At 38.8% G+C, this 24,958-nt stretch overlaps 1 protein-coding gene across 1 annotated transcript in view; it reads right to left on the bottom strand.

Moving 5' to 3' along the window:
* ARHGEF25 (Rho guanine nucleotide exchange factor 25) overlaps positions 1-21,601 on the bottom strand; it is a 76,495-nt gene extending 54,894 nt beyond the window's left edge. Inside the window, exon 1 of the mRNA XM_053455769.1 lies at positions 21,304-21,601. Coding sequence (XP_053311744.1) covers positions 21,304-21,397 — 94 coding nt within the window. The 5' untranslated portion in view covers positions 21,398-21,601. The remainder of the gene's footprint in view (positions 1-21,303) is intronic.
* Positions 21,602-24,958: the final 3,357 nt, after the last annotated feature.

Genomic DNA, 24,958 nt, shown 5'->3' with positions numbered 1-24,958 from the left:
AAAATACAAATCGATTGTTTTTCCATATCTATGCTCCTTTAAGCACCAGCTATATGAAGATGCAACTACGTGCGATCTACAAACAAGATTCTGGGAAGTTTCTGGGAAGCATTGTGATAGATTTTTATACAACAGACACCATGTTCGAGTCAATGCTGTCCATGCAGGTCCCTGGGAATATGTACTCATGAAGCTCATGCCTATAAGGCTAGCGAAAGGCACGTACTTTACAAGCCGATTGCTTGTCTTTTTTCAGGGGTGCAAATCAGGGAAATTTGCAATTTTCTAACACCAAGAACAACAGCTGGGTTTCTCGCTAATTTAAAAGCTGATAGAATTTCAGGTTTATAAATGTTGTAACATTAATAACACCAATAATAAAAAAAAGAAGAAGAGGAAAACACTATTTAACAAAAGGGGGCATTGTTGCTGATAGCTCTGACATGCAAAGGGTTAACATCTGTGTTAGCATTCACTAATGGTGTAACAGTAGGGTCACTTTGGAGGCTATTTCCACTCGTTATATATCATGTGATAGACCTTGCGATAATCGCTAAGCAAAACACAGTATATACAATCCAAATTGAATTTGATGCTGAGTTAGGGCAATTAAATCCGTAGTCACATTTTTTCGCCAATATATGTATACGTAACCCTTTGCACACCAGTTCCATACTGTGTATGGAAATAGTATCTTTTAGCGATAATTCATGTATGATAATAGCACAATCCTCGCCAGGGATAGGCTCTAAGCCTCTAACTCCATGGTGGGAAAGTACAATGGGAATTATAGTCCAAAGCAGCTGGAAAGTTTGTGTATCGCCGCTAATGCACTCTATGCATTGCTGTCTGGAACGTTTCGTCACCAGCAGAGTTGACTCTGTGTCTGACAGAGATATGGAGAGCTACACTTAGAGCGATAATATGGAGAGCTTTGACGGATCTTCACCACTGTGCTCTATCCATTAATCTTGTAGATAAGGGTCTTTTCTATGTTGTCTTAATTCCAGGCATCTGCAGCAGCTCTCCCTGGTTCAGTAACAGTTAAACATCTAAAGTGACTTGTTGCCATGGCAGCCAGGCTGTTCTGTCTTCCTGCTCTCCCCCCCTACTTCTTGCACACATACCTCTGAGGGTCATCCCCAGTTACACTTGTCCAAATTATTCATACTCAACACTTGATAAAAGGGGAACTTCCTCGAAGACAATGTGATCTTGCAGGGTAATAAACCCTCTGCTTGTTGAAACTATCAAAAGGATGAGCCAGAGGCCCTTTCCACGATTGCCTGTTTCTCTTAGCTACAGTGTTATTATGTGTTGTTGCAAAGTGTAAACTATTTTGTTCTGTGTGTATTTTAATGCAGTAATTCATTCCTTAATCCGTCTTTTCCTTGAAAAGGCACAAAGCATGGTGAACATAACTGTCACTCAGTTTAAAGGGACGGTCTAATGTCCCATACAGCCCCACCGGTGAAGAATGCGTATTAAAGTACTTTAATTTATCTACAGGTAAAGAACCCATATTAATAGAATTGACAAGACAACTGCCGCTCCAAAGCTGTGGTCAAACGCCCCCTCTAAGGTCTGTATTTCACGTCTCCTGCAATTCATATAGCTGGGGTTTTTTTTTTAAAAAAAAGGGTAATTTAAAGGTGAGATTCAGATTAAAGCGCATATGATGGCTGCAGTGTCCCTTTAATGAACTGAAATACTTTCTAACCTTAAAGGAGTGTTAGCGTGTGTGCGTGCATGTGTGTTTTATGCAATTGAACTGATCTTTTATGGGTTGCTAATTGTAAGGCAGCAACCTTGGAGTTTCTGTTTACTGACCAACAGTATGTTTGGTCTGGTGAGATACAAGAGAAAGAAAAAAAAAATTCTGCTACATCTCCAACTTTCTCCAATCTCCAACGGCCTCCAACTTTATAAAACAGTGTGGAGTTCTGGAAGTGGATACTTTACTGGTTTTTCCCATACACTCTGCGTAATATGACAGTAAGTTATGTGTGTAATTACACGATAGCATGAGCTTTGGAAAGCAATCTTGTCGCATGTAATTTGCGATTATTTCAGACACCAAGTGAGCCGTATACATTAATAAAATTCACATGGTGGCACCGAGTCCAGATGGTTCATTAAATGGCTCTGGGGTTTCCAGATAATTAGGATGTTAAGATCATGAGTGACTCACTGATCACTTGCACCAGATAGTGAGGAATCCGTCCAAGTCAGCTTTGATTATTACCCAAACTGCCTGAAATATGCATATACGGCTCTACAGCATTTACATTCTTCCTCTAACACTTTGTAAAATAATTATGTAAAAAACACACAGCCTGCTTTCTCTATATATACACATTGATGTTGTGATTGTTTCTGGGTAGAGAGGTCATAATCTGCTATATCGGCATAGGCTAATTCTTTGATGATGTCATAAATTGACAGCAACGTGCAAAAGATACAATAGCAAATCAAATAAACTTTATTGGTGGTGTTTTAAATATTTTGAAGCCTTGAGAAGTATTTTCCTTAGACATATAACTTACGGGGGTTGGATGGGAGAAGGATGAAAGGTGCCGAAAACAAGCAGGGATTTAGTTCTTTTTAAAGCTTCCAAATAAAAGAATCGCCGGCCAGACTCATTTTAGATGATCAGTATAATTAAACATAAAAAGAGATTAAAGGTACACTTAGGACATTTTTATGCCAATATATTTAGCACTGTGCAGAAAAGCAATATTGTACTTATTTTTTTACACAGGATTGCTTATTCTCAGAAAGAAAATGCCCAAGTGTTTTAATGTTTATCAGAATGTTTCATGATAAACTTTGTTCACACTTTGTTCAGCAGTACTGTCAGACTTCCATCCGACGACTTGCCACCGAGTTCTGGCCAATTAGAATTCAGTGACTAGAAAATAAACATGCAATAAAAGTGGAGAATTTACGATTAAAAGTTTACGGGGCGTAACCGGATGACAGCTTCACCTACCTGGCACAAATGGGAATAATATAGAAAAACTTCCGTTGACTTTCACATTCACTTATGCTGTATCAGAGCTGGCCCTAGATAAACCACGTCTCTGGTGGTCCCCTCCAGTTCCCCATTTGCCCTAACCCTGTCATTTCTTTTGCTTGCATACAATGAACATTGAACACACAGGAATTTTGTGGACTTTTACACATACTTGGATAATACTCAAAATGTATTTTAACTTTGCATTAGAAGAGCAGTTACGGGAAGCATATGGAACCTGACAGAAGAATGAAAACAACACCTGTTTACACAGGTATAAAAGAAGAAGCGATCCGGCAGCCAGCAACAACATATACATCTACTAAGCCTCCCTCAGCCAGTACCTCCAGCCTCTGTCCTTACTGCTGATCGACATCATATCATATTGAGCACTGGTGCACCGGAAACCTCATTATCCAACAGGGCGATCTGCCCTTGGTTTGTTGGCCAAATGAATTCTTATTAAAATATATACATAAATTAAAAATATACATGCTGTGCATATTTACAGGTTCTGACCAAATCTTAAGGCTGAGCAGACCCTCCTGCCATGCAGATGCCTCATTTATGGTGCCCAGAGAAGGCTTTAAATTGCTTGAGCGTCTCATTTGTGTTAAAAAGCAGTGCAGTTCCACTGGTTCAGCTTCCTGGTAAGCAATATAGCCATGAAAGATTAGATAGAACTCCAGTAACTTGGGGTGCTTAGATAAGTGTTTCTTCAATGGGTTGAGTATGCCATGAATACTTGAGCTCTATTTAGGGGATTCCAAAATGAGGAATACGAAAATGATCCTATTCTCCCAGTGAAATTTACAGATGCACACCTATTGATGTTTAAACACTCTTACTAAAAATGACGTGGAATAAACAAATCATCACAAACACTATAAAATGATTTATCGTTACCAGCTCACTATAGTAAATCGTGAACTTTTATTTGTCACAAAATAGACAGCTGGTTAACTGGCAATATATAAGGGGTTAACACAATGATTTGCATATCATTTTGGTAGTTGATAGAAATGTTGTGTCATCGACTACAATAATACTATGCATGTTAGGACACTATTCAACTCACAGTATTGTTTTTGTCAACAAAATACATTTTAGACTTGGAAACAAAAAAAGGGGTTCTTCTCCAAGAATGACATTTTGTCACCGACAATTGATTTTTTGTCACATTGTGACATATTGTGGTTCACTTGATGAATCTGTCTGACAAGATGACAAGTGTAGTTTACAAAATGTGACATAGCAAAAACAGCCCCTGAAAGGGAATATGAGACAGGAGCACATATGCACAGGCAAGAATTTAATGTGTTTCAGAGTTAATTCCAGCGGCTTCTCCCAAATCCTACATTTCACAGTACTACAATCAGCAATATACCGTATATAGATATTCACTAAAACTCCGGCTTACATGTAAACCATCAGAAATGTATCTTAACTTTCCTTTCTCAGAACCTGCATGATGATCATCCCTCCCAGTTACGTTATCTCTGCCCTTTTGTTAATTTGATGATTGCTGTTGATTCAGGCAGCCTTTGTAGATGTGGGGTGAGGAAAAAGAGAGAACTTCAGCTACTAGGAGATCAGACTTCATGTTGCGTCGCGGGCCGGGTTGGAAGGAAGATCTCTGAAATGCTCAACCCGGCCATTTACCATTTGGAGGACCGTGCCTATAAACCCCCATCCTGGACCGTAGATGAGGTGGATGGGGGGTCAGCTCAGGGCTGTGCCGAATATAATGTAAATACGTTGCTGTCTGCTGATGTCACCTTCCATGATGTCAACTAAATTTCTCCAAAACAATTTCAAACAAAAATCATAAGCTATAGGAAGCTTCCCTAAATGGATTTTAAACTAGGAGGGTGAACATTCCCTTGAACATAATTAGAACTAGAGTCATAATCAGCTGAATTGCCAGAGATATCATGTCCACAATGCTATCCATCCCTCAGTCCAAAATAATATATTTAACTAGATTCCCCCCCCCACCCCGTCTTTCCCTTTTCTTGTTTCACTTGTTAGTAATAAATATGAGAATGTTGCATCCAAATAAGCATTGTTCGTTGGGTCCTATTGCTGCATACTCTGGAAGGAAAGCTTATTCCAATTAATATTGACACTGGGAACTTTGAGTGGGTGGCAGGCAAATGGCCCGTTCTGTCACGTGAAGCTTAAATCAACGACACATTGCAAGTAGGGCCACTAATTCAAGCCATGGGTAACACTTTTTAAATCCCATTTAGCAGGACGCATCACAAATGTGTTATTTTGCATATAAATCCATCAAAAAAGGCTGAGCATATAGAGCTCTATAAATATAAAGTAGAGTTATTTTAATGTTTATTTTTTTTCCATAAAGCTGCCTTTTTTTTGCTGTTTCCCAACACAAAAAGTGATACCGAGATTACGGCTTTAGAGGCGCGTCTCTTAAAGTGACAACGTCTCCTGGAAAGTCTTCTAAAAGATTTTTGGGGCAGATGTGCAAAGCTCAAGAAAAATGTAGGCACTGCGCTAGAAGAATTTAATTCAAGCCCCCAAAGATTCTTTGCCATGTGGTTTATATTCACGTTTGTTGCAACACAAGGCCACAAAGTGAATTTACGCAAAAATCCCTAATCCGTCCATATATCTGATTGCAATGCAGATTCCATAAAGATATAGTAACAACAATAGTGAAAAAACGTCAAACTACACCAAAAAATTTATTCTATCATCCCATTGATTCATGGCCTTCAGTTTAGACCCAATCTTAATCTGCATCGTGGCAGACCCACAGTTTTACTGCATTGTCTTCTTCTCGCAGTAATGTTTTTTGACTGCTTAAAGGTTACGCGAACCCATGCTTTCACTGGTATAATTATGTGTATACTAATGAGTCCCCAATATTTATGCCTTAGATAGTATTTTCTGGGTGTGCGTTGATATTGTTTTGTTGTGTGTAAACCAGAATATGAATGTTTATGCGTTTCAAGGTGTGCTTTCCATTCTGTATTTTTTTTTACATTGATTCTATCAGAAACTCGATACTCAGACCTTAGGCCAGCAGCATAACTGTGTATTTCACGGCTTTAGCAGGTTTATGATGTTTTCAGTTTAAATGGAAGGTGTCTATTATACAAGAGCTGAAGATGATTTTGGAGACAGATTGAAATGAAAAATGTTCTTCAATTGTAGTTATATAATCTGCAGTGTAACATATCGAGTTTTCAGCTCCAACGTCATAAGGCTCTAGGCTTGAGACTGATGCATTACTGAGATTAACTAGTCTTAGAGTTTTTTTAGCTTTATGAAAGCATTCGTTCAATCTGCTATATTTTTGCTAGTGGAAAAGTACCTTTAACTTTAAAAAGCACGCAATATTTTCAGTTCACCCAAGAACTCATTCTCCTTCTGTCTCCTTCCACCTCAACCTCCTAATAGATTGTTAGCTTACTGTACCAAAGCAGGGTCCTCTTCTCCCTCTGTGTCAGTAAGTCTGAATGTACATTTGTGTTACTCTTGAATATTGTCCGTTTTAATGTTATTGTCAGTTTTCACCCCCTTTACAGAATCAGCTGGCACTCTATAAATAAAATGTAATTGATTGGGAGGTTTTTGATTGTTTTTTAGAATTAGTTTTGGTGATTACTACTGTAGAGTAATGCTGGAGGTATGATTTACTGGACTATAATATATAGAACTGGACTATATAACATGGTTATCTTTCTATAGGAAAAAATATTATTTATTGATTTATTTAGCACCATCATAACGAACCCCTTCCTTGTATAGTATTGCATATATATAATCTGAATTTAACAGAAGATATTTTGGTTAATAAAGTCAGTCTCAACTCATGTCAATTTCTTAAAGCATCAAAATAATAGATTACTCAGAACGACATATTATAAGAAACACCTAGAACATGCAGCCAAACATGGAACAAACAAAAAAATATTCCCAAGAGTACTGCATAATCCTTAGCCAAGGTCTGAGGCCAAACACAAGTACGGAATAAATGTGAATAGTTGCATTCCTGGACACGTCCCCTTAGGGTATATGAATTGCCTTTACTATAAATGGAGGTCCTATGGTCTTATGGGCCTGGAGCAGCTACTGAAATTGAAAATATTTGAAACACACAGGCAACTAATGAATGGAAACAGCAAGAATACATGGCATTAATGTAATTTAATTAGTAGCCTAATGTCTGGTAGCACTGCGTGTTTCAGTGATCAGGAAGAGAGAAGCAGGCAGAGAAGGTTTACCATCAGCTGAAAGCTTGGAGTCCTGACCACTTGTCATATTGAAAAATATAGGAAAATTAGTGTTTTTGGACTATCGATGGAGTTATCACTGGTTATTTTCCCAGCATTTATTAGCTTTCTGATTCAGAGAGTGCCAAAACCTTATTTTACATACAGGTTAAGCATTTCCCCCATGTGGCCACGTGCGACGGGGTCCGCGTCTCTATGGGGCCCGGGAAACCACTTCTCTCTGAGACTCACACACTGTGCAAGCAGACTCATTTCTACTAGGAAGGCAGAGGTAGAAACCAGACTGCTTGCACAATGTGCGAGCGCCAAAGACAAGTAGTCGCAGGGGTTGCCTGGGCACCCTAGAGAAAAGTTCAGGATTAGATAAGGAGGTCCGAGAGGGAGGCATGAAGTATGTATGATTGTATGTGTGTATGCATGTACAGTATCTATGTTAGCGTTAGAACACTCTGTTAGAAAACTCTGGAATTCCCTCCCCTGGACTATCTGTCTTTCCCCCTGCCTTCTGTCTTTCAAGATCCACTTCTTTAAGGACAACTATGAACTTACATGTTAATACCAATGCTCTAATTTTCCTTAGCTCACCTTTCCTAGTCCCTCTCCTGCAATACCTATACTAATGTGGCTGATCCATCCCTAACAGTGGTACTTTTACCTCTTGTGTAATACACCCTAAATCCCTCTAGATTGTAAGCTTGTTTGAGCAGGGCCCTTATCGCCTGTTAATTCTGTAAGTCTAATTGTTATGTTATTTACTACTTGTCATGTTCTGTCTATCCATTGTACAGCGCTACAGAATATGATATAATAACAATGTATAAGCGTGTGTTAGCATGGATGTGTATGTCTAAGTGTTTGTGTGTGAACATGTATGTGTAAGTGGTATGGTAAGCTGGATGGTGGTGAAGAAGGTACAGACAAGCTGTTTGGGGGCACTAACATGCTGTTTGGTGGTAAAGATGGCACAGGCAGATTGGGAGCAAAATGGCACAGGCAGGCTGTCTAGGGGCATTGAAAAGCTGTTTGGTTGCAAAGAAAGCACAGGCAGGCTGTTTTGGGGCTAATATGGTGCTGATAAACTGTTTGGTGGCAAAGTGGGCATTCACAAGCTGTTTAGGGGCATGTTGCTTGGTGAAGTTGAGGGGCCCCAGAGAATTTTCACACCAGGGCCCTTTGGTTTCTAGTTAGGACCCTGATTTATCCTGATTCGTACTGCTTTTGGAGTACTGACTCAGTGCTTTACAGATTCTCAGATGATTTTGAACATTTTTAAACTTAAAAAAACAAGCCCTCAAAATATTTTTGTTTTATCAAATATGGTTACCATACTTCAAGGTGGGCACCAGAGAATTCTACAAACATGTTGCTAGTGCAGCCCTGCATCTTGTACCCTTCAGAAAATTGTATAGTTAAATGAATAAAATACCTAATACCAGCACTTGTAAAAAGCTGTCCCACTGCACGCAACATTTACAGGAGTCCATCGAATGGCCAGCCTATTCTATAGATGTTTACTTACCAAAGTATGGGACTTTGCAGTTTAAACGCATATTATCCACTATGAAGGATTGGGAGGAGAACTCGGTTGATCTTGTATAATGCAAAAGCTCTGTGGGTGAGAAGTCTTTCAAGAAATATCTGAGATTTATAACTACAATACGTGACTGAAGACAAACCCAGCATAACAGCAACAGAAATATATTGCAGCACTCGCCCTTCCCTCAGGTATGTAAAACAATCAGTAGTTGTGCCAGGCTGGCAGGGCTGAAGCTCACTAGGGTTGGTCCTTCATTATACATAGTGAAGTATGTGAGCTGCAGACTCACCGGCAAGGGCCCACTTTAGTTAATGGACCCCTGTAGGGATTAGTGTTTATGTTAAACATGTTTAAAAATAAATATTCCATCGTAGAATCTAGCTATCCGATGCACCCAACAGCTATCCATTTAATGGGAAACTATCCCCTTTCACCTCCGGAGGCTAGAAGTGCGTAGGGGTTGTATAAATACAGCTAACAGCAGGGAGTGTGCGATAAAGAGTCAGGAGGAGGAGTGATGAGGACCTAGATTTGGCATGTTCCACAAAAACAAATTACCACATGAAAACACCCCTTTAAACAGCAAAGGACACCGGTGTGAATCGTGTAGGATAATGCACAGAATGTGTGCAGACCAACAGCATCTCCTCCGTGCCCCAGGCAAAGCTCTATTTCCATCTCTGTACTTAACCCTTGGATACTATTGTGGCTTAATGGAAATGTTATTGAAATATATATACACATTTTCCATTAGGGTTTCTGTAAACTGGTGTTTATGTGTGAAATAGTGAGATTTTGACTCATTGGGTTCTATGCGGTGAAAAGGCCCACCTTACCAATTGAACTATACATTATGATGGTTCAACCACAGCAAGGGTCTCGTGCCATAATGTATAGCTGACGAGAGATATTTTCTATGTCACTGCAACTCACCACTTAAAGCTAAATGAACAGCTAATAGACAGTTACGGCATTCACTGACTGTCTATCCGTATCTATGTATTATGTAATGTCCAATGTTATTTCTTCAAACACAGCAAGAATTCAGCGAATACCCAGCTCAAAAAAGCACCTGTCTAAGGCATAAATATTGGGGATTCCGTCATACTATATGGCCTTTATTGCTTAGTCTACCATTATGTCAAAGCACCCCAAGTTAAGAGAGTCCTATCTGAATTTTCTAGAGGAAGTTATTCCTCTAATGAGGAATAACTTCCTACTACAACTTTGTGTTGTAACAGGCAGCCCCATTGAAATCATATGGACAAATTCAGAATGGGATGTAAAGACCTAATACATGGGTAACCTATATAAAGGCAAAAGGGAGTTTATTATTATTTATTGAATTATATAGTGCCATCATATTCCATGGAGCTTTACAATGGGGCTTAGAAACAAAAGGTGAGGGGGGCCATCTACATTCATCCACGTGATTTTGCATGTTAATGCTACAATTATTTTTCTTTATTAAATCAGTTTCTGCGCATATGGAACGGATCCCATAAAGTGTGATAATCAAAATGCTGTAACGAGAGTCAATAAACGTACTATTACTGTAATTGATTGATTTCTATAGCACCACCATATGCTGCAGTGCTGCATACATTATACTGTTATACTGGTTCTTGCAGACCATCTTGAGAACCTGGACATACCACATCCTAAACTGTGCGGCAGAATCTTTTATTTGTACCCGAAGTAAGCATTGCCGACAACTCTAACCTTCCAAAAAACTTGCGGTCATTTCTCCACTAGATGACTACATACAACAAGGATGTGATTCTTAATTTGCAGGGATGAGAGAGACTCTGACCCAATGCCGTAATCTGTCTTTAGCATGGAATACTTGGGTATAGCTAATCTACCCAAATCTACAAAGATGGGGAGTAATTAGTAGTCGTTAATGGCAAAAAATCTGCCATAAAGAACAATTATATACAGTATACCCCTTACTGCCCACGTTTACTACAATAGTATATCATACCGTATAACAACAGTATGTAAGGAAGGAATACACAAAAGCAATTATTTGCTTGTTAAATGTATTGGGAAATATATGCCCACACAGGCAGCATTGGCTCAAAGGAGAATGGATGGAGGTCCCTCGACAAGATTCCTATTGACTCCTGTGTACAGTCCCAGCTGTTCCATCTCTGTTGGTTTACTGGAATGCATTTAAGTGCAAGCTTTCAAGGCTGCTTAGTTCTCATCTTCATGCATTCAACCAATGTAGCCTTCAAAGCTTGCTCTTTAATACATTTCAATAAACTAATAAAAGCATCACCTTCGCATTTGCTAGAGTTAAACCGCAGTGCTGGATTCAAGCAGACAAGAATAAATATCGACTTGCTGTTTTAACTGTTTAAACACCAAAGTGAAATTTGCAACTAAACTGTGCAGTGGTAATGCAATTATTATTATTATTTAATGGTTTATATAGCCCCATCATATTCCACAGCGCTGTACAACGGGTAGACAGGACATAACAAGCAGTATATAACATAAGAATTTGACTTACAGAAACAACAGGTGAGGAGGGCCCTGCTCAAAGGAGCTTACAATCTATAGATATACCTAAGCTTATAACGTACTGAGATAGTGGTGACCCTGGGTGACTCTGGGTGAAGCACGTTAGTCAATGCATGAGATTTGCGTCAACTCAATAGAGTCCAAGGATAGATCACAAGACGTGTGTCACTCATTCAACACGATGCCCGCTGCAGCATTCATTGTTAAATTGACGTCTGTATTTCAAATCTAATTTCTTAGACTGCTTCCATTACTCCTCGGTTTAGTTTGTTCGATGAATTTCTAAGTACATAATACATAACTTTGTTATCGCTGAGCACACACACATCAATTTATTCCACAGATTGTGCCGACTTATTTTTTAAGCTTTTTTTCTCTCCTAAACTTGATTATCCTATTTAAAGCCGGGCTTGAATGATATATTATAGTTTTCTGTTTCATATTGTTTACAGACTACCCAAGGGGAATCTTATCATGTAAACAGAATAATAACGTTGTTTTCCTGTTTTGACGTTCATTCTAAGATAAATACGGATTGTCAATTGCATTTAACTTTATAAGTCAATAGGCTGAAATTGAAGATGCCGGCATGCACTGCTACTCCTTACATATCTACCAAATAACTGCTTATTGCTTAGTACTAAAATTCCAATCTGAAATTAAGATTTCATTTTAGTTTCATGATGAAACTCGTGCTTTTTGTTGAACAATCCCAATAATTGTTTTGATATATGCAGTTTAAAAATGAATCTCATGGATGCATGGATCGGCGACCAGCTGTGGCAGAGCCAGCATTATTTAATCAATTTCTTGTCCTGAAGTTTTTTCCCCTTCTTCTCACCCCAACCTCACAAAGGCTTCCTGAATCTACGACAGTCAGCCACTTAACGAGGGGGGGGGGCAATCCCGCAGATCCTGAGAACAGGATGTTAAGACAACTTGCTTCATGGTATGCAAATTTACATTATAATCCTGACTCATAACTGTTTCATATTCCCACCCGGGAAGTGTTTTTGACCCAGAGCCTACGAGTGAAGCTCTTCTTCCTGGGTCTCCCGGTCAGTTTCTCATTACCCTGGCCAGGAGACCGCTGTGCTTCCATGTCCACATTTCCTCCGACAAAAGGCACTCTGGGGCTAGGCCTACCCAGCAGATTACACGGGCTGTATGCTCATTATCCTCTCTCAGATTCTACGTTTATATGTTTCTAGCGGGTGAAAGGTAGGCTGCAGCTTATGCTGGGGTGAAAACACGGAACCTTAAACTTGGAAACATAGCACATGACATCAGATAAGAACCATTCGGCTCATCCAGTCTGTCCATTTTTCGCCTTGCTGTAAAAACCTCAAACCTTATTTGGTCCCATAAAGAATGGATTTACAATGTGTGGTAAACAATAGCTTTTATACTAGTAACTTGATTAATAGCCTTAAGACATCCCTGTAACTGATCAGATGTCACAAGCTGACCCGCAGACTCAACTAAGCATGATCGGAAGCGTGCTAGTGTGCGAACGAACCAAATAATTATAGTGCGTGAAAACTTGTGTCAACTTAGAAAATGTGACTTAAGATAAAACATTTTTAGATATCCTGTGTAGTTAAAATGTATTCTGTCTTATCTATGGTCAGGGGAGGACTGGCATCTTCAGGCGTGGGGGCAGGTAAAGCGGAGTGGCCCCCTGGCCTTCTGACTTCACCTTATATACAATCTAGTGCACACACTTACATATACACACAAGGTTACACACTTACGATAACACACACTTACATATACGCCATCACACTAACACACACTTGTGCTAAAACATCCTCAATCTTCATCACGCCATCACAACTATCACCTTTACCTTGCACGGAGCATTTTGTATAGCTGCTTGCACACTCGATCTTCCACAACATTACTACTGCGCTCCCATCTCTGTGGGTCTAGAGTGCCTCTTTGCCCCTAGGCCAGCTCAAACTGTTCTTATGTTTATGGGTTTGTTTGTTTGAACGACACCCTGAATAAGTCTAAGCATGGACACAGAAAGCAGATCACTAAAGTGCTTTGTAAGGGTTAAAGTTTACATGTTTGTTCTAACCTTGAAATTCCCAACAATGCCAAGCATTTGAAAGGTACATTAACACTACACACACACAAAAAAACAATTTTTACCACCGAATACTTCCAAAATCAACAGGAAACAGCTCTCTGTATAAATGTACACATATGTAATGTTTGCACAGTTCTAGGGTTAATGACAGAAAGATAAAAGATCCAGTTTCAAATTACCGCCATGTTGTCACACATTGTGGTTATAAGGCGTACATATGATAAAGACAATTACTAGTTGCCGCGTGTTAATTAAACATGAATACATCTTAGTTGCTTTGTAAACAAACGTGAAACCCTACCCACGACGATGGTGTTTGTTTAGTACTGTTTCCTTATTTCTCAGTTTTTTTGTGAAGTGCTGTGTTTTATTTGCCAAACGCATGGTCTATTTATTTGCTTTAACCTGCAATGTTATCGCAATCTGCTAGATATTTATAAAAGCCGTATCCTACTATTAGGTAAACAGCACACAACATCTGGGTCATCGTCAAACAAGTTCTACATACATGGTACCTAATACGTTTTTATTGTAAACTGGACAACATTTTGGTGTCCAAATACACATGATCCCCAAAAAAGGGCTACTACAGAAAAGGAGGTATAACTAAAAAAACAAAATAATCCACTTTTTTAAGACAATTACATTACTCTACAAAGTACCTAATAACCAGAGAGAGAAAAACTTTTATGGTGCCATTAGGCACAGGGGTTTGCTGCACTTATATCTCTCTCCTTCAAGAATTTATAGGCAAACTTGGTCATCATCATTATTTTTCAACTCATGTTTCGTTCTTTACACCATCTTTACTCCACTAAGTTATTTTAACGGCCTGTACTCCAAGTTGTATCCGTAAATTCATATGTTGGCTCAATCACGTGAACAGGTCTACCTGAACATCATGCATTACAACAAAACACTAAGTATTATGTCCAGGATCTAGTAGTCTGATGGCTGAAAAAGTATGCTTGGATTCAATTCTTTGAGAATTCTTCACTAACATTGTTTGCATTTGTCCTGAACTTCTGGGAATTCCAGAATCCCAGTTCAACCACCGTTCTTAGTGGATTATTGATACGTGAATTCCCTTGTAAAATAAATCTATTAATCCTGCTTTTGATCGGCGGCAGTCGGCAGACATTTATTTCTCAGTGCAGGTAGCCGGTATTTGCTGCTTTTAGTAATTGAGTTTTTGTAAACAACAACTGGCAATTTCCTTAATTTGCTGCAGAATGACTCTCCATTGATTTGGCCGTTGTTCAGGTGGTGATTCCTGGATGGCATTCTGAGTGAGATCAGCAGGAAGTAACTCCAAGATCAATAGCTGCTGACTCAGCTCGAGCCCACATCTGTCAGCTCAGTGGTATTTTCTTCATGTGCTGGATCCGTTAACCAATTACACACTATTACAAATGAGCAGAACAGGCTTACAATGAGCGATTGGCAGTCTTACAGCACCGGAACTTACTCCTGTCGGGGCGATTCAATCGGGAGCAAAAAGGCCAAACACACTTCAAACTCTCACTCAAATGGAAAGACATTTCTGGCTAATCACAGTGCGAGCTACCAGCGTACAGAATGTTTGATTAGCCCTTAATCATAGAGCAGCCTACACAAGACTATTTAGAGCAAAATCAAATCCGGTCCCATATGAATAAAAGCACTGCTCCCTGGCCATCTCGCACGGCCAGGCCAAACGCTGATGGTTATAAACATGGAAATGGAATGTCAGCTGTAGACGTCTGAGGTCTGGGGCATTTCTCCAGAGTAGAATGCTGGTACTGATCCAGAAAGAAACGTAGAACACTATCTTCTCAGTTCTTCTTGCAGGGAGACACACATGAAATTCAGCCTGGATCGGTAATTGCATGGAGTTAATTTAGTTATTTTTTTAAAACTAGAACAATGATTATATATTTAAACTGTAAGAAATGACCCAAGAACAAGACTTTTTTACACTTTCAAACACAAAGGATCCACCACGTGTCCCTTCTTAATAATGCAGTGTAAAACTGGCTTACATCAAGTGGAATGTTCTGCTTATAGTCCTAAAACCACATGTTCCTAAGATGACTGATCTATTCTTAGGATGTTAATGTACAGAAATCATGGACTGCGTATTACATGCTCCTCCCTTCTCTCTAGATGGAAGCCATTATACCCAGGTCTTTCTCTTCCATTTTTTTCTTTGCATCTTCTTGCCACTATTACTATACGTCAGAGTCTAAAGTGCTACTTAGCCGATGATTCCAACAACAGTGGAAAAACAAACTACACTAAACCTAGAGATAAACCTAGCAGGCTTGGGAATTTGTCAGCCTCTGCGGTGGAATACAAGCTCCTAAACCCTGCAAGTGCCTTGTGCGTTCAGAGTTTTGGAAGAGGTATCGGTAGGAACCCACATCTGTGTCACAAGGGACTGCAGCTTCTTTGATTCCAGGACAGGGCAACTACTGGTCTTAATGAGCATTCGCAGCCCCTCTGAGTTTAGAGAATCGTCAGGTCCATTGAGAATGTAATTTGCTAAATTGTGTTACTGGTCCATAGTTTACAATATCCTGACATATAAGGTTACATAATCCATAGGTCACCTCGCTAATAAAGCTGGGGAGTATCCTCAGCCAATTTACTTTGCTTTCTCCTCACAAATGGTTCCACTAAAGGTCCACCTGCCTAGGTGACCTTCACCTGTGCTTGCGAAAGGAGATCGTTAAGTCCTGCACTGTTCATTGTGTATTGATGAAGGTGCTGCTCTATATATCTAACATTGGTAGCAAAGGTACAGCTGTAAACCAATTCTGAATCCTATATTTAATCTTATATTTATCTCTACAGCAACATCTATTTTGTAGTTGGCAAGTGATTTGTTTTGTCTGACCTTGCTTGTGCATCACAGAGCGTCGTGGCAAGCAGTATTCCCTAAATGTATTCTTTACCGTTTTTTCTAAAAAGATAAATGTTACCACATTTACAGGTGTAAAACTATCCAATGTGGAAAATGAAGTCAGAAGCAGCCAGAAAGACAGAATGTCTTAGATTCCCTAAATTTAAATTAACCTTTTGAAAAGGCTAAAATCCCAATGATATGCATTTTGTAATAAAAGAAAACCTACCATGTCCAAAAATGTAAAGGAAGATTCTCGTTTTCTAAGAGTTTACGTCTAGGGGACATGTCCAGATCTCTTACAGCCTTTCGTACAGCCGTCGCAGGGGACTCCTTGACCGTCACAGGGGACTCACCCAGACACATCATTGCATCTAGTAGGATTCTTTTATCAAATCTGACTTGAGAAACATCTTTCTTACTTTAAAGAGCCAACATGGCAGAACATTTTGATGGTTCCTATCAATGTTTGCTGATGTCAGATGAAGATCTGTGCTCCATTTTAACCTATATAACAAATTTACAGCAATATAACAGAATATTTCAATTACATTTATCACAAAAGGTTGGTCATGAGCCACTACCTGCCTTATAAAATGCATTTTTATCCATGCACTATTTGTGTGGAGTGCCCCTTTAAACATAAAACCTGGAGGTCTTTGCGTAGTGCTCCAAAAGTTACCTCTTCAATAACATCTCTCGAGTAAAGCCGGTGTGCTACTTCATTACACAAAGACAGTTATATATATATATATATACACACACTACATTATTGTTTTTTTAAATACAATTTGACTTTTAATAATGGTTTCGTGGACATAATGGTCAATGTCTCTCCATTTTTTCCCACAGGTCTTCTTGTTAATTATTTCACCCGTAGCCTTGCATTATGTTCAGGGTAACCTTACCCTTAAACTCAGGCCAAACACATGTTATCTGTTCTGTATCGGCAAAAAAAATCCGCAAATCCACGTGCAAACAATGATGACGTCATCAAAGGCTTTGTGATCTAATCTCAGATGCTCACTAGGCTCGCATATTCTTAAAGTAATTTCCACCTGCCTCTTGTCCAGTCCTATCTGGCCCTATTGTTTGAGCCATCTCTATCAGTTTCTGCAGACATTATAAACACTCTCAAGCATCGCTCTCAACACCTATTATACCCGTGTGTGCCTAACTCTCTACTGTGACGCCAGTTTTATATACACATTGTTCTTTTGTATAAAAATAAGCAATCTGTGGGTACTTCAGAAAATCATGAAAACTGCGTATAAGTCAATGCCAGAAGTACTAAAAAATAATATTTCCACTGAATACATATTATTTTAGGAAAAGAATAAAGCGATACTATTTTTACACAAAAACACATTCTTTCATCTTCAAAAAAATGAGAGCACTAATATTGTAATTAAACAGCAAAGGTATAAAGGTTTCGGGTTAAGCAGCACAACAGGTATTACTATACCAATCACTGTCCTCCCAAACCAAAGAAGTCTTTGATTTAAGGTTAAGTGATATTCGTTACCTGGCGGTCCCTAAACCCATTGAAAACAATGCATTTTGAGCCTGTACATGTACGGCCTTTGTCATTAAGGGGTTAAGATGACTAGTGAAATCTACAGAGGATGTTTATGAGATTAGTGTCAACCAGCAATATTATAATATGTATCTTTTATTTATATATCGCCAATAATTTACGCAGCACTTCTTCCAATACAAATATTCAAGGGGTATGACAAGACGAGAATTGACAGACTAAGACAAACCGATACATTAGGTGGAGAGAGCCCTGCTCGCAAGCTTACAATCTTGAGAATAAGTATCTTTCCAGATGGATGAATATATTTTAAAATCACGGTTCTTGTGCAAATAGCACCAACCGGAAATGATCAGATCAGACACTCCTTCTTGGCTCCGTAAATAAACAGGATCATGTCTGTTTATAGGCTGTCCCTAAATATTCCAGACACTGTGCATTACTTCGAAATCCTTCCAAGGAGTTAAGACTTAGAGCTTCTGACAGCCGGGAGGAGGGGAGAGAGCAGAAAGGAATGGAATGAGATGGGGAACTAGAAAAGGCAGAAGAAAGATGCATGAAAGAGAAAGTTCAATTATTTCTATGTTGTGTTTCCCCCGGAGGGTCAGCGCTACCCCCATCTGTACTCTGATGGCACCACCATGAATTGGTACTTATTTAGAAATCATTTCACTTCCTTAGAGTAAAAAGATATTCCTGAACAAAGTCTTTTTGTTTTTACAATCGAGACAAACCTTTTTTCTTCCTTGACCAAAAATGTTGTAGCTATCTTCCTGATCTGGGCTTCTAAGAATTAGGACCACTCAACCACCAACGTACCTAGAACAGGCCAGATCTCTTTAAACAGAACCATAACGTTCCACCTTTTTTTTTTTACTACTCCTGCAATACATCCATGTTCTTAAGTTTGTATATGATCCGTAAAGGATGAAATATAGGTTTCTAATTACAATAATATTTGGTGCCTACAATCCATCTCCAGAAGGCCTCCAGTGTTATAGTTATTTCTGTTGAACTGTAAAGTCATTATTTCAAAGACATAAACTGTCAGGTTCTTTGAATTGTAGAGGGGATTGAAACCAGCATCCAAGAACTAATATTAATAATCCGCCTCTAGCTTGGTGGTCTTATATAAATAGCCCGTGTCCATACTGCAGCTGGGACTGCAAACTCTCTGCCGAACAGCAGTGTTTGGTTAACACAAGAAGCCTCTCTATTACACAGACTGGGGTTCCCAATGTCCTTCATAATGACCGCAGTCTAGGATTTAAGGGACCCTAGGGGAAAATTAGTTCCAGGAGCCCCATCTCAAATGAAAGTGATTATGCATTCGGCGAGAAACAGAATACTTATGATCACTACTTTAACATGTAAATGAATATTTGTCTAAGTCTGATAGGGACCCCATAGAACAATAGGGACCCTTAATGTGGCCACATTGCATGCAAGTGATAAATGACATACTTTGTTCTATCCACCATGCATGCATGGATATATAACGCAAGCTCATAATCAGATTGCTGTTATGATCCAAAACATCATTAGTTGTTTATTTTCAAAAACATTTCTTAGCTCCAATGTTGCAAAATATGGAGAGAAAAAAATCTACCCATTTCCAGAATTCCAAAGACCTTTACTAAGCAGTGCTTTGCTGGATACATTTCTATCCTGTGTCTGCTACTTAGTTGTTCTCTAAGGCACTATCAAAGTTGTTGTGGTTCTGTTACAAATAAATGATTTAACCTTATTTCTGATAAAGGGGTGAGCAGAACACACCAGGGGTTAAACCCGCTTCTGCAGATAGAAAGTTCTTCCAGTGTAAAGTTGTGAAAGTAAAGTATTTTTAAGCGATGTGAATTATGAAATACAAAGTTGAGATTAGCTGATCATTTTTGTAGATTCTATGCAAAAATTGTGTCCGTGTTGGAAATGCAGAAGACAAATTGCTGTTTGGGTGAGGATGGACTTGTGATTGATGAAAGGCTGGAATGTATGAGAACAGATCTGGGGTTAGTTAGGAAAGTAGAAGCTGGAAATGGGTATGGTGGGAACAAAAAGGGCCATTTTACGGAGGTCAACATAAAAGATACAGTAAACGTGAACAGCTGGGGAAGACGAGGGGGAAATCAAAACACAAGAACGTGCACGAGGTGGAAGAAGATTAGCAGGAAAGACCATGTGTTAGGAGAAATCATGTGTGTTAACCAGTTGCCTGCCAGGGTGCTGCATTTGCTACTGTGAAGAACACCAGTGATCATCCCCCTGGCAGCAGAGAGGGTAAGGAGGGGGTGAATGGAACAGAAGAAGTGTTTTTTGATCATTTCTTTTTTAAATTGTACAGTGCCACAGAATATGTTGGCGCTTATCAAAGGTTAATAAATAATAATGAGAAATTTGTAAAAAAAAGCTAAGAGATGAAGGTACGGTTGTAAAATAATGAAAAGTTGTTCATATGGGGTAAGGCTTTTCTAAAGAGGGTGATCTCTTACTTATGCAAACCTTTAGTTTTCATTTCAGCAGTCTTTCTCATTAGTATTGTTATGACGTAATATGCTTTTAATTTACAGTCTCTGCCACAAAATCGTTCAGCATTTTCCAGGGCTCATACATCCACCTCAATGAGCAGGAAGATACACCTAGGCTATAAGCCACGGCGAGCAGCCGTCAATTAAAAAGACCAAAAACCAAAACACAGGAGCTAAAAATTATAAAATGCTTGCCACATTAATACATAAAGGGGTTTGGTTTCGGATGAATCTTTAAGGCAGCGCAAATTCCTTCACACTGAAAATAAGAGGCTACTACCGATTAACTTGCCACGTTCTTGTTCGGGAGAGAAAAGATATAGATTGGCTCCTGGTGCCGTGGTTGAAATTATATTCCGTCTGATCAGTGATTGTCATCGTTTACTTCTACCCTTAGGCTCTACGTAACGCAAACAGTATTACTTAAGGCATTCAAGGCAAGTGAAGAATCCAGACAGTGGGGATGGTAAGGATTCTAGTAACTGGGAGGACCAAACACAAAGGGTATGGATGATGTCTGCAGAAGCACATTTTAAAGCACACCGGGCTACCGGAATCTCAAATTTGATGGAAGTACCTTTAACCCTAACCATGCCGGAACGCTCATTACACAATAGCAAGAGATCTATGCCCACATCACCAAACACAAAACCGCGTACATTGTGCATATAATCCTCGTCGAGATCAAAAACAGCTACATCACTTAATGTAAATGTCTAGTCTCGTTTCATTTTTGGTTGTAGGATTTTGTCGCGGTCTATCATGTCGGCTACTGGTGTTATATCTCTTGTAGACATCTGACTAAGCCTGTGAAGTTAGGGGGGACCAGTCTTGCCATGGACTGACTGGCTCTCAACATGACAGAAGATACTGTACTTTGGGGGAACACGCAGAATATCGCATCTTTACACTAACCTTTTACTCGGGCGTAGCAGCAGCTGCACTGAGACAGGACCTTGCGGAAGAGGTTTTGGCAAGCACAGCCGTGGCGTGGGTTGCCCCCTCTCATTGCTCCCCAGGCATGGTGACACAGAGCCCGGTCCAAAGCATGCCAGTGACTAGGCACCCCGGCTCTGCCTTCCAGACAGAATGAAACTCATACAAGCCAAAGGGAGAGGTAAGGTATACGATGAAAATGGCTGGGAGGAACAGTGTGTCCAGATTGAATGTGTAGAGAGAGACGAGAGAGTGAGAGAAGCCAGCTGCTGCCCTGGAGCTGGCTCAGAGAGGTTCAGAGGAGCTGTGTGCTAAACTGGCAGCTCCACTAAGCTGTTCTGCCCCCAGAGCTGCTTTAAAGGAGGAGTCAGCGGCTATTCCAGGAACTGCTTTTCACCCCCTCCGACTCACTCTCCTTTCCCTAGCTCAGCCTTGCTCCTGTCCTCCTGCTTTCAGGGAAAGACCTGATTCTAATTTTATACCCTGGGTTAAAGGGACAGTATAACGTCCCATACGCAGCCCCGCCAACAAAGAAAGCTCATTAATGTACTAAGTAACTACTTTAATGTACATTTTTTTAAACAAATAAAATAAAACGACGTATCCTCCTAAAACGCTGCAGCTCCAAAGTGCACCCTGTTTTCCGATTCTTGTGCCAGACCCCCCTGAAAATCCTGCGCTGGCCAGTACTATGGTATAGCGAGGGTGCCCGCTGGAGATAATTTAAAGGGGACATAGCAATTATATGCATTAAGGTGCATATGATGGTTTGAGTGTCCCTTTAAAGTACTGTAGCATCTAGTAGCTCACGGTTGCTTACAGAGTTGTCCCATATTGTTAATGTATATATTTATACTGTTTTACTTGTAAAAATGACTTTAAATGCATAGATAATATTTCCTGCATACAATGCTATGATGTTTAAAGTGTATGAAGAATTTTAACATTAACATTTTTATAGAAAATAAAGTAGGCATTCTCACTATAAATTGATAAAAAAGCAAAACACTTTGTTTAATGATATAAAGAGAAGGAGCTACGTTTCTTGGCAAATAAACTAAACCATCAAACCTCCAAAAGCATGGCAGATGATTTATTACATATTATACAAATAAATGTCTAAAACGAATTGGAGTCTTCTAGATTATAATCTCATTAGAGAAGTGCCGTCCTCCACTTTTGTTTCTGTAAATCCACATTCTTATTCAATCCACTTTTGTTATGTCCTGCTTACCCGTTGTACAGCACCGTGGAATTTGAAGGTGCTATATAAATCAATATATTATAATTATCATCACTGAGCATAGCTGAGATATATTCCTAAATACATATTTGTTTTTTAATCCCCACCCCAAAACAAAAAAAGCAATAGCTGTGCTTTGTCACCCCCTTGAGGACCCATAGCACTTAAAGCATAATTTATATAATAAAAAGATAAAAAGGTGGTGGTTAATTTGCACTTTTAGTAACTAGTAGTTTCACTATGAAGAACACAGTAATTCTTTTAATCACATCTAATCAATGTATCGAAACGTCTAAGCAAGATCAGGTTATCAAAAAACACACACACTTTCACAAAGCAGAAATCTGACTCCAGACAACTTACTTGTAAATGAATACTGCGTGTCAATAAAACTTAGAACCACAACCAATTGACTGTAAATTGATATTAAGCATATCATTGAATTGTTTGGCTCCACATTGCAAACATATCAGTTTATTACTAGGAAATACAGATTTTTAGCCTTTCAAGTTTCTGACTACAGCAATTACAAACGGACTATGTATAGAACTCAGGAGACCATCACATGACAACTGGGCCACAGCAGCAAAAAAATACTTGGGTTATTCACTAATAATGATATAATATATATATATATATATATATATATATATAATATAATATATATAATAAAATATATATATATATACATATATATATATATATATATATATATATATATATATATATATATATACAAAGCAACAGAGAAAAACATATTGTGGAATAATATCGGATAATTGTGTAATATTGTATATAGATGTTATTATTTCTCTGCTTCTGAGCTTGTGGTTTCTCTGGGATTATGGAGAGAAGTTTCAGGAGACTGATCTGAAGTGTCTATAGCACTACAAGTAAATAATGAGGGCACGTCATAAAAAGATAAAAAGGTCACTGTTGTAAGATTATGGGTTTTTTTCTTTGTTGTTTTTCCTTTTTTTATATATATTTTGAAGTATTGGAAAGAACGTCTCACAACAAGAGAGGAATTTTCAAGGTTGTATGGTTGCCAATATCAGAGATATCACTAAAAAACACAATATCACTATTTTCTGGTTTTACTTGGTATTATTGTTTGTGCGTGGGTGATTATAGGCACTGGGTGATTCTCATTTTTGTTTTGGTTCATTATTATGTTATTATGTCTATGTCATAATTCTGTGATGTAAATATCAGAACATTGACATCATACTTATGTCTGCCTAAGATTGTTTGTTTATAGTTATTAAGAGTTCTATAACATTGTAAAATTATTTACATTTTGGTCACATTTGGTGAATAGATTATCTGCTTATAGCAACCGTTTCCCAACTGTTCCACCAGTTCAGACAAAAGCTTCCAAGTCTAGAGGGAACAGATGTCTGTTAAAACACTAATACTAAAGCAAATGGGGCTTCAAAAACCACAATGCAACAAACATGAGTCAAAACAGTGATCTATTACTCTGTAAATGCATAAAACTTGAACGCATCTTAGATCCACCTGTAGGAAGCGGAAAATCTTTGAATGCCAAAGGAATGAGCAACGTATACTGAGGTTAAAAACTCTGAATTTTGTAGTTGCCGCACTGGACCTTCAAAACTAGAACATTTTACGGCAAAACAGGTGGTGGCGAGCAGTTAACATGGTGTACTTAATAATGCTTATGCTTTCTGGGTTTTATAGGGTTAACTACATAACTGGTAAAGACATAACATAATGTAACAAGAGCCAGCAAAAGATAGTGTCTGTCTCATTTCCCCCAAACCCCCTAATAGATTGTATATTTTATAAGGGTCAGTTTTGTATTTTTTTGTTTTGCTTTAATGTTACGGTATTAATAATTTTTACTCTCAGATCCCAACAAACATTTTCAAATCAACTCAAAACCCACATCAAATCAGATTTATACTGTATTTATGTATATATAATCAGTGTGGCCCTTTTAACCAATGCCCTCCAGTACATAAAAATGCTCATATACATAAAATATTCATATATATTACATATAGCACCCAGTACTAACTCCTTCCATTCCTTCAGCACCCACTAGGGAAACCTATACTGTATTTAAAAAAACTATTCACCAAGGTACACACATTATAGACGCACAAGAAAAGGAGACGGCATTAGTTAGATGTCACAGAGTTTTTGTGTCCTGCATTTGTTGAGGACTCCATACCTCCAAACAGTTCCTGGTTCCTGAGGGCCAGTCCCGATTGTCACACATCATGATAAACTTAGCAAAGGGGAAAAAAAGGCTCCATGATAGAATTTTGTTTTTTGTAAAAGTGTTTTTTATGAAATAATAATAATAATAATAATGTGCCTGAAGGTTCAGCCTCTCCGGTGGTCTGCAGAGGAGATACACAA

The sequence above is a fragment of the Spea bombifrons genome, chromosome 2 (assembly GCF_027358695.1).
Source record: "Spea bombifrons isolate aSpeBom1 chromosome 2, aSpeBom1.2.pri, whole genome shotgun sequence".
In the NCBI taxonomy this organism is placed as follows: Eukaryota; Metazoa; Chordata; class Amphibia; order Anura; family Pelobatidae; genus Spea; species Spea bombifrons.
This window is presented reverse-complemented; position numbering and strand designations above follow the sequence as displayed.